General features: G+C 33.9%; 1 protein-coding gene across 1 annotated transcript in view; it reads right to left on the bottom strand.

Moving 5' to 3' along the window:
* The window catches only part of PAN3 (poly(A) specific ribonuclease subunit PAN3), a 120,479-nt gene that overhangs the window by 68,690 nt on the left and 36,391 nt on the right, over positions 1–15,398 (bottom strand). Inside the window, 1 exon segment of the mRNA XM_037527076.2 lies at positions 12,259–12,420. Within this exon segment, the coding sequence (XP_037382973.1) occupies positions 12,259–12,420 (162 nt within the window).

Genomic DNA, 15,398 nt, shown 5'->3' with positions numbered 1-15,398 from the left:
ACTTAGTTTCTTTTGCTATGTCTTCAAATTCACTTTTTCTTATGTAACGTCCAATCTGCCATTAATCCCATCCAATATATTTTTTATTTAAGACACTGTAGCTTTAAATACTAAAGTTTGATTTGAATTTTCACATTCCATGTATTTATTAATATATTTCACCTTTCTGCTAGCCTCCTGAACATGCAAAATACAGCTTTCACATTCTATTCACTACTTAAGTGAAAATTTTAGGTCAGTTTTGATTGATTACATTTTCTTCTCTGAATGGGTCATATTTTCCTACTTTGCATGCCTGGTAATTTTTGACTGGAATGCTAAATATTTATTTTGTTGGCTGTTGAATATTTTTTTATTCCCATGAATATTCTTGAGTTTTGTTCTCCATTATAGTTAAACTGATTAAAAATTAGTTTGTTTCTTCAGGTCTTACTTTTAAAGCTTTATTAGAAACAGCCTTTGGCAACAGTTAGTCTAAGGCCAATCTGGCCCCACTAATGACAGAAAAGACTTCCTATTACCCTCCTTGATGTTTCATGAATTATGACATTTTCCATTTTAGTTGGTGAAAATATAAACTATTCCTCGCTTTGTGGGAGGTAGGGCAATTATTTCCTACTATTTTTTTAGGAATCCTTCTTCCAGACCAAAAAGATTCACCATTCTCTGATCAGTACTTAGCTAAACATTCAAAGGGAATTTTCTCAAGTGTCTAAAGCTCTCTCTGTGTGTGTGAGCTCTTTCCTCTCTAGTACTTTTTCTTATGAACTATAGCCATCTTGGTTTCTGTGAACTTCTACTTTGGTCTCACCCACTACATAGAGCCCTAGGTTCTATGGCTCCCTGAATTCCCTCTCCATCACCAGGCCTAGAAACTTGCTGCACAAAGTGAACTAGGGTAATTACAGAGTTTACCTAATCTGTTTCCCGTAAGGATCAATATCCTTCATTATCTGATTTCTTAAGTCTTGACAACTGTTGTTTCATATATTTTGTTTACATTTTTAGATGTTGCTAGAAAGAGGGTAAATCCAATCCTTGTTCTTCTATTGTGGCCAGAAGACAAATCTGGTGATAATGTTTTCGGATATAATGTATTCCTAATTGGATCTTATGTTAATATATAAAATTGAGCCAACTCCTTGTTTTGGTTAGATAAGATACCCCACTAGTCAAGAGGTGTTCTGCAATTATGATATCAAACAATTTGTGCATAAATCAATTACTTCCCTATAGGATTGGATTTTCTTCTCCAATTTTGTTGTATTATCTATATCACCTCTTTCTTAGACAAATTAGGTGATCATTCAATAGCCTTTTAATAATATACATAACTTTGAAATCATAGAGTCTATTCTATATCCTAAGTATTTCTCAAATTCAATTGTTTCTACCCATGCCATTGTCAGTGCCCTAGTCTAGGCCACTATCATGTCTATTAGGTTTACTGCCACATGATCCCAATGGACCAATCTCACCCCAGTCTTATTCAACTCCAATTCATCTTCCACATTTTAATCAGGATAAAGGGCAACAAGAGACAAAAACAGAGAAAAAGAAGAAGAGGAGAAAAAGGGAAATTGGGGGAGGGGGGAAGAGAAGGAAAGTTTTATTTAATGACTTAATTCTGAAATACAAATACATTAACCAGGTCTCTAATTTGTCTATATCAAGATCAATTCTCCACTTTCTTTAACTGAATTAAGTCGATTTAAAAAAAACAAACTGAGGTAAAATGCTTATTAATCTTAACCTTATCTCCTTTTCTCCCAAAACCTATAATGCGAAACTCTAATCTTCACTACTATCCCCTGGTTAGGATAATTAAAAATTCATGCCTATAAGTAGGGATGAATGTACATTTCTTGGCAAAGGCAAAAAGCAGTGAATTATTTGGAAGGGAGGGGATACTAATGAGGGAGAAAGGCAAGAGACAGGCAAGTATTTTACCTTCATAAAATGATCTTAAAGGTATAAGAAGATGAGACCTATGAGTATCAAGAGTAGCCCAAAACCGGGCTATTTTTACTTAAACTTTAGTCTTCATAAATAACACAAAATAAAGAGGAACAGGGTAAGATAGAAAGGAGAAGTCAAATGACTAACCAGAACCTCCAAGTTTACATTTCCACAAGAATTTTTAAAATTTAATAGTTATTTCCCCATATTTTATACATATCCAAATATAGTCAATTTAAAATTTATTATCAAAATATATTCAATTTCTGTATTATTCAGAATTGACCTATTAGAAACCAATCACATTTCACTTGTAAGTTAAAGGTTAACATATAAATATTATTAATATTGGGAAATTAGTCTAGCATCACAGTTTACAAATTCTCTGAAGCAAACTAAGTCCTCTGACTTAATCATCCTATTAGAAGGACTATGGTTTTTAAATTAATTAGAAACAAACTGGTGGAAATAGTGGAAAAAACTGATTACTATTGTTTGCAAGAGATTCACAACAAAATCTTTTAAATAGAAGTTCTCTTATTTGTAATTGGATTATTTTAAGGGGAAAGCAACAAGTGTATATCAAAAATTGCCAAATGAAAACCAGTGAGTAGTAAGAACTTTATGTTATGGTAGGGTTAAACAGGAAAATTTTCATGAACTCAATAAAGCAGTTTATAGACATAACAACTTGAAACTACAAGCACATAAAAAAATTTCCAAAGATACTCATTAGTTGTTCTTTTACAAAGTCTATCATAAGTAACACACTATAAACATGCTAAGTAATCTAATCTACTCTTCTTGAGGACAGGGTGATAATATGCATTAAAATGAAAAATAAGCATTACCTTTGTTTGATTTAACATACCAAATGAAGGAATTGAAGCTAAGGACAAAACTACATAAGTAGAAAAGATTAAGTTCAGCAAATTACTTTTTTTTTTTTTTTTTTAAATGATACTGTGGGGGAAGTATTGGTAGGGATCTGGCTATGTGGATTCTGGTACATATAATAATGTATATCCATTAGAAATCAGATGGCTTAACATATTTTCACTTACCGCGAAAGAAGGCATATGCCACTATTGAGCAAAAAATAAAATAAAAATAAGTCTACAATACAGCAATAACACTAAATGGCTATTTCTGTAAAATGGTGTGCTCATATCTAAAAGAAACAGGCGAACCCTGTGTGTGTGCACCCACATGCACTCACATGTGTGTAAAAGGATGCTGACAAAAAAAGTTCACTATAATGTTAATAGAGATGTTATCTCTGGGGTGAAGGAAATTGGGACATTTTTGCTTCCTTTGTATATCTCTGTATTATCTGAGCCTTTTTCAATACATTGTAACTCTTACAAAAAGCTTTTAAGAGAGTGTGCTAAGACTTGCAAATCATGAAACAGTTTACTCTCATTTCCATATCACTGAATGAAGTTGTACTGGCATAAGAATTTACTTGAAATATGCAGTATTTAAAGAATTTACTTGAATATGCAATATTTAAAGATCAAGAGAACCTACAGATAGAAAAACTGATTTGGAGAACTAATGACATTTAAAAGAAAAGGAGATGAACTGTTGGTCTTTCACTAAATAGTTATTTACATGTCAAAGCCCTCCAGCAATAGTAGTGTTAAAGGTCATGAAGACAGCACCTAGTTCATTCTCACTGTTACTCTCCCTATGTATATGTTAATTATCTCAACAAAGCCGGGGAAAAAAAATTCTCTCCTTAAAAAAGGAAGCAAGTATATTTATATAGGTCATTTAATGAGTAGGCCAGGAGAATGTGACTATGTCAACATTCCAGAGAGGCAACTATAAATGGTTCTTACTCTTCTGCACGGATGCACATCTTCCTCAGTAGCCACAGAAGAGTAAAACTTGCTTGTCACATTGCATAGTAAAATTTATATAAAGGAAGTCTCGACATATTTAATCAAAAAATTTAGATATTAAATTTTTTCAACGTTTTTCCACAATGATATGCTGTCATGAAACAGTACCCAAAAAAATAATTTAAGAAAAGTATTACAATGTATTACAAAGTATTACAATGCAGAACTAAAATTAAGTAGTCAAATACCTATTTCAGCAGATAATTTTTAATTTAGGTCCACTCCTTCACTCAGCTTGTTAGGGGGAAAAGGATGTCCTAAAGCTAATTCCATTCAGGCTTTGTGGACTCCACCCCCACCCCAGGCCAAAGCCAAAGACACTGGGAACTTCAAATCCCATCACCACCAAAGGGAAGGTGGCTTAACACCCCCCCCCCCAGGGTGGGGTTAAGCAGCCAGGTTGATATAAAGGCAGACACGTGGGCTTTGGGGAGGCCCCCCATTTTGGCTCTCCGCCAGCTCGCAGCGTCCGTCCGGCCAGCTCGGAGAGTGCCTTTGGGTTTCCAGGTCGGCCGATCGGGTAGGACGCATTAAAGACTTTATTTCCCTATTTTCTCCCTGAGTTGTACATTTTCCTTATTTCCTTTTCCCTTGTAAATAAACCTTTTATTAACCTTTTGTGTGTGCCTGTAGTGGAATATTAATAAGTCCCTTTCAAGCGCGCGGGTGAGGACCCACAGCCTGGAACCCATTCAATATTGGGGTTGCTCTATAACAAGCTGAATATCTAATACATAGAAGATGCTGCACTAGGCACCATGCTAGGCACTGTAAAGATATATAAAATAGTGGCTATGTTCTAGAAGTTCACAGACTGGCATTTCAGAGTATACCCAGAACCCAATACTATGCTCCCAAGAGATCAGAATATCCACGTATCAAAAAAAGAAAAAAAGACTCTAAAATGTGTCATACAGAATTTGTTTATAAGACAAGTTATATACACAATTAATCAGAGCAATGTAAGTGCTGGGGAAGAGTAAGCAAATGCCTAACAATGTCTAACACCATGTATGCTTGAATTAATCCCAAATGACACATGTGCCGAATCAAGAGGGAGAAAGGCACAGAGAACAAAGCAAATTTTCAAAGAGAATATTCAGAGGCAGAGACAGGGATATCATGGCAATTCTCTTCATACCTGTGCAAATAGTTCAACAGGTCAACAGCAGTAATTACAGTTAGATCAAGAAACAGCTTAGATACTTTTCCAAAGAACTTGAATTTTATTCCAATAACAAAGATGAAGGCAAGATCAGATAATCCTAAAAGTGGTGATTTAAAAAAACAAAACCAGAAGCAGGAAACCAGGTGAGAGATTACATTAGTAATCATCCAGGTAAGAAATATAGTTGGCCCTAAATTATAACTCAATAATATAAAGGGTGAAGACAATTTCAAAGTCACACCATCAACAGATCTTAGTGGCTGAAGGATCTGGCAGGTAAAGAAGAGGGAATGGTTCAGAAGAGATCACAAATTAAACTGAGTGACATCAGAGCCTCCCCTGGTGGCACAGCGGTTGAGCGCTGGGTTGCGAGGCAGCCCACAGCCTCTGCAGCGCCAGTTCGATCCCTGGCCACGGGCGAGGGGCCCACAAAAAAATAAATAAATAACAATAAACTGAGTGACATCGATACCCAAGGCAGATGGTGGTAGAATTATGAATGAGTGTATACAGATGTGCATGAATGAAAGAACAGGTTTGGGTAGAAGATATGGTATTCATTTTAGATATGCTGACTTTTGAAATTTTATGCCATATAGACATTGTTCAGAAGAAGCTAGTTAGACTAATTACAAAGGACTGGGAGTGTAAAAAAAAATTATATATATATATATATATATATATCTCCAGGAATCAAATGTGAACAGGGAGAAGCTAGAGAATGAAGTTCTGTGAAATCACCAAAGGACACTATGGAGTAAAACTGAAGAGAGGACAAAGCTTGTGGGAGGCCCCTGAAGCAGGGCAAAAACATAGAAACTAATAGAAGAACAGTCTAAAAGCTAAGAAAACAAAAATCTGAAGGAAAGAGAAAGGGTCAACAATGTCAAACATAGGAGTAATTAACAGTAAGAACTGTTAATTTTGGTAATTAGGTAACTAACAGTTTCAATAGAGAAGTGGCGGTTAGAGGCAAATTCCTGGGAACTAGGGAAAAATGAGAGGTAGAAAAGCAGCAACAATAAGTGGGAAGCATTTCTCAAATTACATTGCAAAGATCCCCAAATGTACTGATCATAATAAAACCATTTCCTCATGTAGCATTCCTTGGCTCTGAGATTCCAGAACAGGAGAGATTTAAACATGACATGTTTATAAGCAGAAGCAAGAAATTAATGCTGAGGAAGGACAGTTTGAAACTAAAAAGAAATAACAGAATAAATGGGTAAAGACAATAAGTTCCAAAACATAAAGTAACACCTGTTCTGCTGATATCGGAAGAAACATAAAAAAGGGTGTGAATGACAATGTACATAGGTAGAAATTCATTCTCCATGGCCTTTTCCCAATCTCTTAAGAAATCAAGTCATTTACTCAAAAGTGACAAAAATAGGCTTGAGGAGAATGTTTAAGATTTACAGAAAAACAGCTATAGAAAAGAGGGCCTAGGATGGGCTGGGGTGAGAAAGTAGTGCCTCGTGGAGTAATTCCATGCTAGCTGCACACTACAATTCTATAACTTTTCAAACTCCTGAGGAAGCCTGGATACACAGGGTGAGGCTGCACTCTTATGAATTCCAACCCCTCCATCTAGAGCCCAAATGATCCCATTACCTTGGATCATTTTTGAATATAAGAAATGACCTGATAACACCAAAACCAAACAAGCAGCTAAAGATTAAAGTATATCCAATGAGTTTGTAAAACCGTTCCAAGATCTTAAAAGGACCAGTAACAAGCAACTGGAATTCACAGAATTTGTGGATTAACAGATTTTAATGTAAGCATTCTTTTTTTTTTTTAAGATTTATTTATTTATTTGTTTGTTTATGCAAGTTCTGGGTACAGTCAGAAGCACGGGAGGGTGAAAGAATTCACCAGAGACAGAGCAGGGAGCAGAGCAGGCAGAAGGACCGAAGTACACTGCTGAGGGGAGCAGCGGGCGGCAGGAGAGGTCTGTGCGCCATGTGGGACCCTCCTCCAGTGGCCGGAGAGCAGCCGGGGAGGGGATCGAACCGGCGCTGCAGAGGCTGCGGGCAGCTTCGCAACCCAGCACTCAACCGCTGTGCCACCAGGGGAGGCCCAATGTAAGCATTCTTACAAATTAAACACTTCCTGCAAGAAAAGCTATTCTGAGACCACAAGGGGTTATAAGGGAGGTTGACTAGCATGAACTTCTTATTACTCTCAATAGTCCAGTAGTTCTCCCTTTGCTAGGTTAAGTTGAAACAATAATAATTTATGACTCAAAATCCCACTATTTCTAAAGGTCTGAGACAAATAAGTTATGATTTTATTTACCACATCATTACTATGGGTAAATCTTAACCTGCAATTGACACTGAGACATTTACAAAACCATGTATCTCTGATCCTTTCATTCAAGTTGACACCTAACTCTTATGGGAACACACTACTATTTTAAACTAATTTTTAAAAATATTAAAGTGAGTCAGCATTAAAAATGTGAGCCCCTAAGACATTTATCATCACTGCCCTATTTTATACATACCATAATACCATGCACATCCTAATATAACTGACAGCATTCTTAAATAAATATAAATGAAGACCAAATTTAAGAGTGAGGAAGTGAAACTGGAGGAATGAACATTTTGTAGTTATCTTTTATCTGCTCAGAAATCTGAATCCTCACAATTCTGGAAGGTGGGTGATAAAACCCTTCAATCCTAAACAAAGGCACTTGAATTGTATGAAAAATCTTGAATTCACATATAGGTTGGTAAGGAAGAGGGACAGTTATCATCCCAGGAAAGATACAAATAAATTTGTACTGTAGTAAATAAAGTATTGCTGATGTGAAGTCTCAGATGACTTCACCAACGATGTGCTTGGTGACTGAATTGAGATCATGAGAAAAATACAAAAAGGAGCTCTGTCACTTAACAACACTATCAAGAAGTAATTAAGACTACTACAAAGCTCAGAAGATTAAGCAATACCAAAACACTTGGACAATGTTAAACCCAGTTTTAAAAATAAAGATCCTCTAACATTTCAAAAGATATTACCATCCTTTATTCTAAATCAGTTGTGATTAATAAACTAAGCAATGGTAAAATATGGTGGCTAGAAAATCTATGTTCAATTTTTTTAGATACGTATGTCTTAGAACAAACTGCACATATTACCTATTGTAAGAAAACTACACAGTATCAATGAGAGACAGAAAGCAAAATACCTAAGGGTACAGAAATAATAAATACATGCCTAATCTCAAATTTTTACAATCCAGTGGGAAAAGATAAACAGATAAACAACAAAAACAATGAAATAACTATTAAATGACATGAATGATTGTGGCAGCAGTCAGAAACAAACTTTTTCACTTGAGATATTTCAGTAAGTATTCACCGAAGACAGCTTGTGAAAGAACAGAGAGGAAAGTTTTTCCAAGCTCAGTTAACAATGGAATAGAGATACAATGCTACAGTGAACTATGAGATATGAAAGACTTTATATTTAGAATCTATATGCGCAGATGGTTAAAGGAAAATAGTCATAGATAGGTAGAATATCCTGAGGAAGTTAATAAAAATTAATCAGAAGATATGCTGAGGGTATAAACTATGGGAGTAATGGTAAAAACAGAAGAGAATAATACTGCAGAATTTTAAAGAATAGGGATTAAGGCAGACAATGTAATAAAATAGATCTCATGATTTAGCATTAAATTGATATGGATTAGAATCCCAACAATATTACTAACAATTAGGCTTTTCTAAACTGCAATTTTCATATTTGTGAAATGGAGATAATGTCAGTACTGTAGTACATTCTTAATATGACAGCAAATATAAATTGTCCAACATAAAGTTAACTACTCAGCCAAACCTCAGTAGTTTCCTTCTCATAATATATGGTAGAATGTGGAAGATGACAAGGAAGAAGTCAAGATATGTAGCCAAAGTGACTGGGAAGATAATAAATCTACTAAGTAAAAGAGGAATATGAGAATATTAAAGCAGCCTATTTGGAGAACAGAAAAATACACTGAGGTTAGACATGCTAAGTGATAGTGTCTATAACTGATAGCAGTGACAGCCGAAGATAGTCTACATGCAAAGATATCAGAAGGCACAAAATATCTGGGTATTTTAAAACAGTTCTAAATAGAAATAAGAGTTTAGGAATCTTATGCATACAGGGGAAAGCAGAGTCAAGAATGGGAGCTCACAAGGAACCAGGGGCAAAACAAAAAGTCAAGAATGAAAAGAAAAAAAAAAATTTTTCACAAATAAAAAGATGGCAGCAATATTAAGTATGGGATAGATCTGCCGAATTTGGTAATTAAGGAGAGGTCTGATAAACTTTTTGAGAGTAATCTCAGAAAAAAATTGGTGACACCAATAAATGGGTGGTAAAAAAAAATAGAATCTACTACAAGGTGTCCAAGTGGGGATACAACAAACAGTAACGAAGACCAGAGGGGCATTATGAATTATTTCAAATAGTCATTATTATTAAGTTCCTTTGATTCTCAAACTAGAACATTTACATAGCATATGTAAATATGCTCCCTCGAATGAGCATAAGAAATATGCTTAATTGGAGAAATATATATTCAGAATGAAAGTATAAATCACTGTTTTATAACAAATGTTTTATAAATTATATTCAGTCATCAGGCTCTTTCATATGTTAAGATTCTCAGTAGAAAATAAATAAAAAGATTAAGTATGAAAGGCTGAGAATCATGGGCCTCTCCAGCACTTAGGAGAGTGAAAGAAATTCTGAATAAGTCAGCTAGAAACATTCAGAGAAAGCTTTTGTTGTTGCTACTTTTAGATTTTTGTGGGTTGGTTCGTTTTCTTTTGTTTTCAGAAGTAGAGAAACTTCTCAAGATGTTAGTTCAAGATTAAGAAATCAATGTAAAGTAATGTTTTAAAAGTCCACCAAAAAAAAGGTTTTTTAATGTCATCAATCACCGGGGGAAAAAAATGGATGTAATAAATGCTGCAAGTTATGCTTAAATTACAGAGCCTATCTGAAAAACAGTATGTATGAATGTACTCTCAAAAAAAAGTTGTCCTACAAAGTTGAGCTAACCAGTGAGATTAATTAAACTCTGAAGTGAAGAGATTTTTAAGTATGACAAACATGGATTCAAACTCCAGCTCCTCTACTGACTACTCTTTAATCTTAGCCATTACTCAGCATGTCGCCAAATGTTTTTGTCACTTAACAATGATATTTGTCTCATAAGCAGTTGGGAAGACCAGAAGAGACCATTTATGTAAAGAGCATAGCACAGTATCTGGCAAATATAGTCATTTAAGAAACATAGCTATAATTATTAAAATATAGATACATATTTCTCTGACTTTAAGATTGCAAAGACCTAAACTTTAAAGGAAACAAACAAAACAGGAAAGATTAATATATTTAACTACCAATCCTTTTAAATTTCTTGTATTAAAAAATATAAAATATTAAATATATAAAATTAAAATATTAAAATATTAAAAATATTAATCATTATATAAGAAAATTGGCACAGTTGATTTATATAAATTACTTCTCTTATACAACAAAAGATAAAAATCTCAATAGAAAAAATAATTGTTTTGACATACTTTTTGCTATGTACAAAAAGCCAGGTATCCAATTTGGGAATCCATAAAGATAATGATAGAGACAAGAAAGGTATTATTCAAAATCACCATGTGGACTGATATTATCAGTTGGGTACTACTATCCCTCCAATGTCAGACCAAGTTAAAAAGGCATTCCTCATTTCCTTAAAGGAAAAGAACTATTTGAGCTATTTGAAGCATAAAATGATAGAAGTATTTGAAGTATCAGATTCAGATTAATAGCAATTCAACCTTCCACACACGAATGCAAATTATTACCAGCTGCTCTAATTAAAAGTAAACCATAATTCTGACATTTATTTATATTAACCTAATCATTTTCAAGCTATGCTAAAAAGAGGTATCTCAAATCTGCCAATAGGATAAGGGGAGTAGTAGTGGAGAGGTCAAGTAGCTAAGTCTCTTTGCTTTCATCACTGTTTCACCCCACAACCTACAACCAGTAGTTTCTACTTGTATCTGTCTAATATGGTTAGGATCCAATTTATTTTCAGACATCCTTTATAAAACTGAAATATAATTCTAACAATCCACATCAAATCTCTCTCCTCTGATCCCAAAGGCAAAAATTCACTAAACTGTATTTGCTATTCATAATAACATATACAAAACTTTCCAATGCAATTTTAAATAGTGTAAATGATTATGTGGGAAAGCTCCTCCCTCCAGTTTTCCTTATCTTTAGAAAAATACTACCAAATTTTCAGTTGGGGCAAATACCGTGTTTTACAATATTCTGTTATATATCTTTATGCCTGTGTCCAAGGAAACACAGACATTGCTACGCTACAATACTGAACAGACCAAAATATTGTAGAACTTCTTAATAATATAAGGTTTACGACAGATGTAAAACCAAGCTATTAATGCTTTATGATCTTTTCTCCGTGTGGTGTATGTGGGATTACAAGCTTTTGGCTAGCATATACCATAAATACCAGTTTACTCAGAGAGTTTGAGAGGGAAATTCCAGTAAAATTAAAATTGTAATTAATAAACTATATTATAAAATTACCAATTTTTTAAATTGAGACTACAGGAAGTTCAAGCCAAATTTAAACTAAATATAATTTATTACATAAGTAGTTCAGAATCTTATACAAAGGCTAGACTTTGGGTTATAAAACTTTGTTTTAGTTTTATAATGTAGTTTCATAATGTAGACTAAAGTCTAGCTGTATTAAGCCCATGACATACTACTGAAGTTGGCTATAGAGCTAGCACTTGACAAGCACCTGACAAGATTTTCTGTAATAAATTTTATAATGGCATTTTTTAAAGTAGTACCCATTAACTGTGTGTATTAAAGGGCCTGAATTTAACTCTTAGCAAAATACAAAAGAGAAAAATAAATTTAATAAATGGATAGGGAAATGTACTACAAGCAAAGAAAGCTGAAAAAGCTACCAAACAAAATCATTTAGTTGGTTAATGGGACACTAATCTTACTTTGATTTTAAGAAAAGAAAGAAATCAACTAATCAACTAAGAAATCAAGTAATCAATCACAGCTAAGTCAGCCAATCTCACACCCACCATCCCACATTGACACAGAAAGTAGCCAAGATATTCACTTTCAAAAAATGTCTAATAAAGTTATTTTTACCTGTAAATTGTTTTCTGTGACTCTGTTCCACCAAACCATATTGATGGGTACTCCTGATTTACACCTGTCAGCAAGGCAGCCAATAGGGTTCTTTGCTTTTCGTGCCTTTGATCCCATCGGAACTAGCCTCTCCTCCAGCATCCCCAGGCGATACTTCCTTGGCTAGGAAAAAGAAGGAAAGAAACCAGGCCACTCCTAACATCCCTCACACTAATCTAAACTAACAGAACTAACATATAGATGACATCAGGAATGGTGGAATAGGAAACAAGTAAAATTTCTAAGACACTCCTTTTTAATGTCCTTATTACCACCCACCATTTCCCACCCCATCCCCAAATACACACCTCCAAAATAACACACAATCCTAACAGGATAGACAACATTATATAAAGTAACAGATGTTTTAGAGAAACACATATAAATCTGACTTTATAAGACTTTAATAAATAAAAATTAACTTAGCAAAGTAAATGCTTTGCAAAACTTTTTCCACTGACACTTACCTATTCTCACTGTAATATGAAGAAAGAGCTTCAGAGGCACAAAATACAGGTAAAAAATCCTCCAAACTGTATCTTTTTCTACTCCCCATCTTACTACTTCATTTCCTACTGTGAACTACCCCACTTAAAAGAAGCCAATTCCTAAGGAATGGATTTTTAAAATTTTTTAATTCTATATATATTAGGTCAGAGTACAAGTCACTCTATGTAAAGTTCAGCAATCAATTTAATGTACAGTTTCAAACTTAAAAATACATGAATTCCATTGGCCTAATAAATAATAATTTGAACACAGATATAATTAACTGTTCAACAAAAGCATAAACTCTTTGGTTAACGTTATAATAAAGTTAGTAAGCAATCTTACTAGTGGTTGGCAGGTTTTTGAATACATCAAAGTTCATCCTGTCCACCATTTTACTTCTCCTAATTATAGCAAATCTGTACTAAATTGCATCTCAAAGGAATTTTTTTTTTTTCTTTTAAGGAATACTGATACATTCTTTGGATGGTATCCAAATTTTTTTTTTTTGGGATGGTATCTAAATTTAAGGCTTGAAATAAGAAAATCTATGTTTAATCATTGTTCTATCATAAAACTTCTGAAACACAGTTAAAGATGACTTCCTCAAAAAAAGATGTCATAGGCAGATATATAAAATATACAAAAATATTTTCCAGTATAAAGTCAACCAATATGAAGATAATACTTTATTTCTAAATTTCAAATCACCCTACAGATTATGCCTATGTAAAGTACTATAGGCAAATTAGATTCTCCAATCCACAAAGGGCCTCTGTCTGCTATGTTGTCTTTAAGTTAGAATAAAAAAAATTAAACTTAAACTTATAAGAAAGACAACTAAACTACCTACCCACCCAATAATTACAACAGTGGGTAAAGTTTCATCAGGCTAAACAGTCTACCTTTATGCAATCTTGGGCCAATTCAATTTCTCTCTATGCCTACATCACAAACAACTTTTAGAGACAAACATAAAAATGTAGCCTTATAATGTGATTACATTATAAGTGACAGAATTTTAAAACAAGTCATTTCCGTAACATAGTTCACAACTATAAGGGCTTTAATGTACAGCAAAAATAATATAATCTTAATTAAGCTTCACTAATTTGAAATTTAAATTTCAGGAAATGTCTGGGCTAAAGATTATTCTAACTCTATGAGAGAAGTTCAGCACATCAAAGAAGACTTAAACAAAATCACAACCTGTTATACAGGACTTACACAAGGACACCTAAATTCTAGTCATATAACTAAAAGCAAAGAATTAATGTCTTAAATTATCTTGTTATTATAGTTAATGAAATGTTTTCTAATAGTAGTGATGAAGCAACACAGAAAAAAAAAGTTTTAAATAAATCCAATGTCTCAATGTCCCTCCCCTACACCTTTTAGTGTGTTTTTTGTTTTTCCAAAGAGGTATTTCTCTTCCTCCATCCCATGCCCCCCAAAAGTGTAATTAGCCTATGGCATTCCCACTTAGGTAGAAGAAATTCCAAGTATGTGTGATTATAAAGGTCAGTTTCTTCAACAAACAGCGATAATCTAATCCAACAATAAAATTTTCTGTGGTAATGAATGAAGAGACCAAAAGTACCAAAATAATTTAAAATACCATTAGAAGTAACAGAAGACAAAATGACATCTGAAAAGAGAGTCGCGATAGCAAAATGAGGCAAAAAAAATTACATACAGAAATCTCATTGCAAAGAACATAAATTATAGTATCTCACCAGTAAGCTAATTTCCAAATTATCTGGATTATTAACAGATCTCAAAAAAGGTCTATTTTCAACTAAACATCTAAGAGCCTACTTTGTACGAGGAATTGTTCTAAGTATTTAGACAAACCAGTGATAAATAAAACACACACCTTTTCCTCAAAAAAAAAAAAAAAAGATATAATCTAGTAGGTAGCACAGTCGTGCAAACAAACTCCGTGTAATATAATAAATACATATGTAGTCAAGATAACAATAGAGCAGAAACAAAGAAGTCTTCGTGGAAAAGGCAAATGCCTGCAGTTTTAAAGAAGGGTGCTAAGAGAGGGAACAGGGAGGTATCTACTGTAAACGAGGAAAAAATGTGTACACATAAACATATGACAGTGGTACTGAGGGAACAATACAAGTATTCTGTGCACTATTAGTAGAGGGTCAAGCAAAAAAAAAAAAAAAAAGATATTTTTAACTTATGTCAAGAAGTTTGGGCTTCATTTCAAGGACAATGGGTAAACACTGAAAGCTTATGAATGAGAATTAAGCTGGAAACAGGTAGACAAAGTAGTGTACTCTGGCAGTAATCTACGTTAAGAGTTTTTCAACCTCAGTCTTACAAACTTTGGATAATTCTTTGCTGTGGTGTGCTGTCCTGCGCACCATAGGCTGTTTAACAGCAATACTGTCCTCTACCTACTACATGCCAGTAAAACCACGGCCTCAGTTATGGCAACCAAAAATATCTTTGTGTACCTTGGAAGGAGAGAAACAAAATTGACCCTAGTTAAGAGTCATTGGTCTACGTGAAAGGAGTTATCTAAAGAAAAATGCAATGGGAATCAAGAGGGGAAAGATCTGCTAGGTTAAAAACAACTATTGGTGATTAAAAGA

This window comes from Talpa occidentalis, unplaced genomic scaffold (genome assembly GCF_014898055.3).
Source record: "Talpa occidentalis isolate TD23 unplaced genomic scaffold, MPIMG_talOcc4v2.1 talOcc4.5, whole genome shotgun sequence".
Lineage (NCBI taxonomy): Eukaryota > Metazoa > Chordata > Mammalia > Eulipotyphla > Talpidae > Talpa > Talpa occidentalis.
Note: the sequence above shows the minus strand (reverse complement) of the source record. Positions and strands in the feature narration are given on the sequence as shown.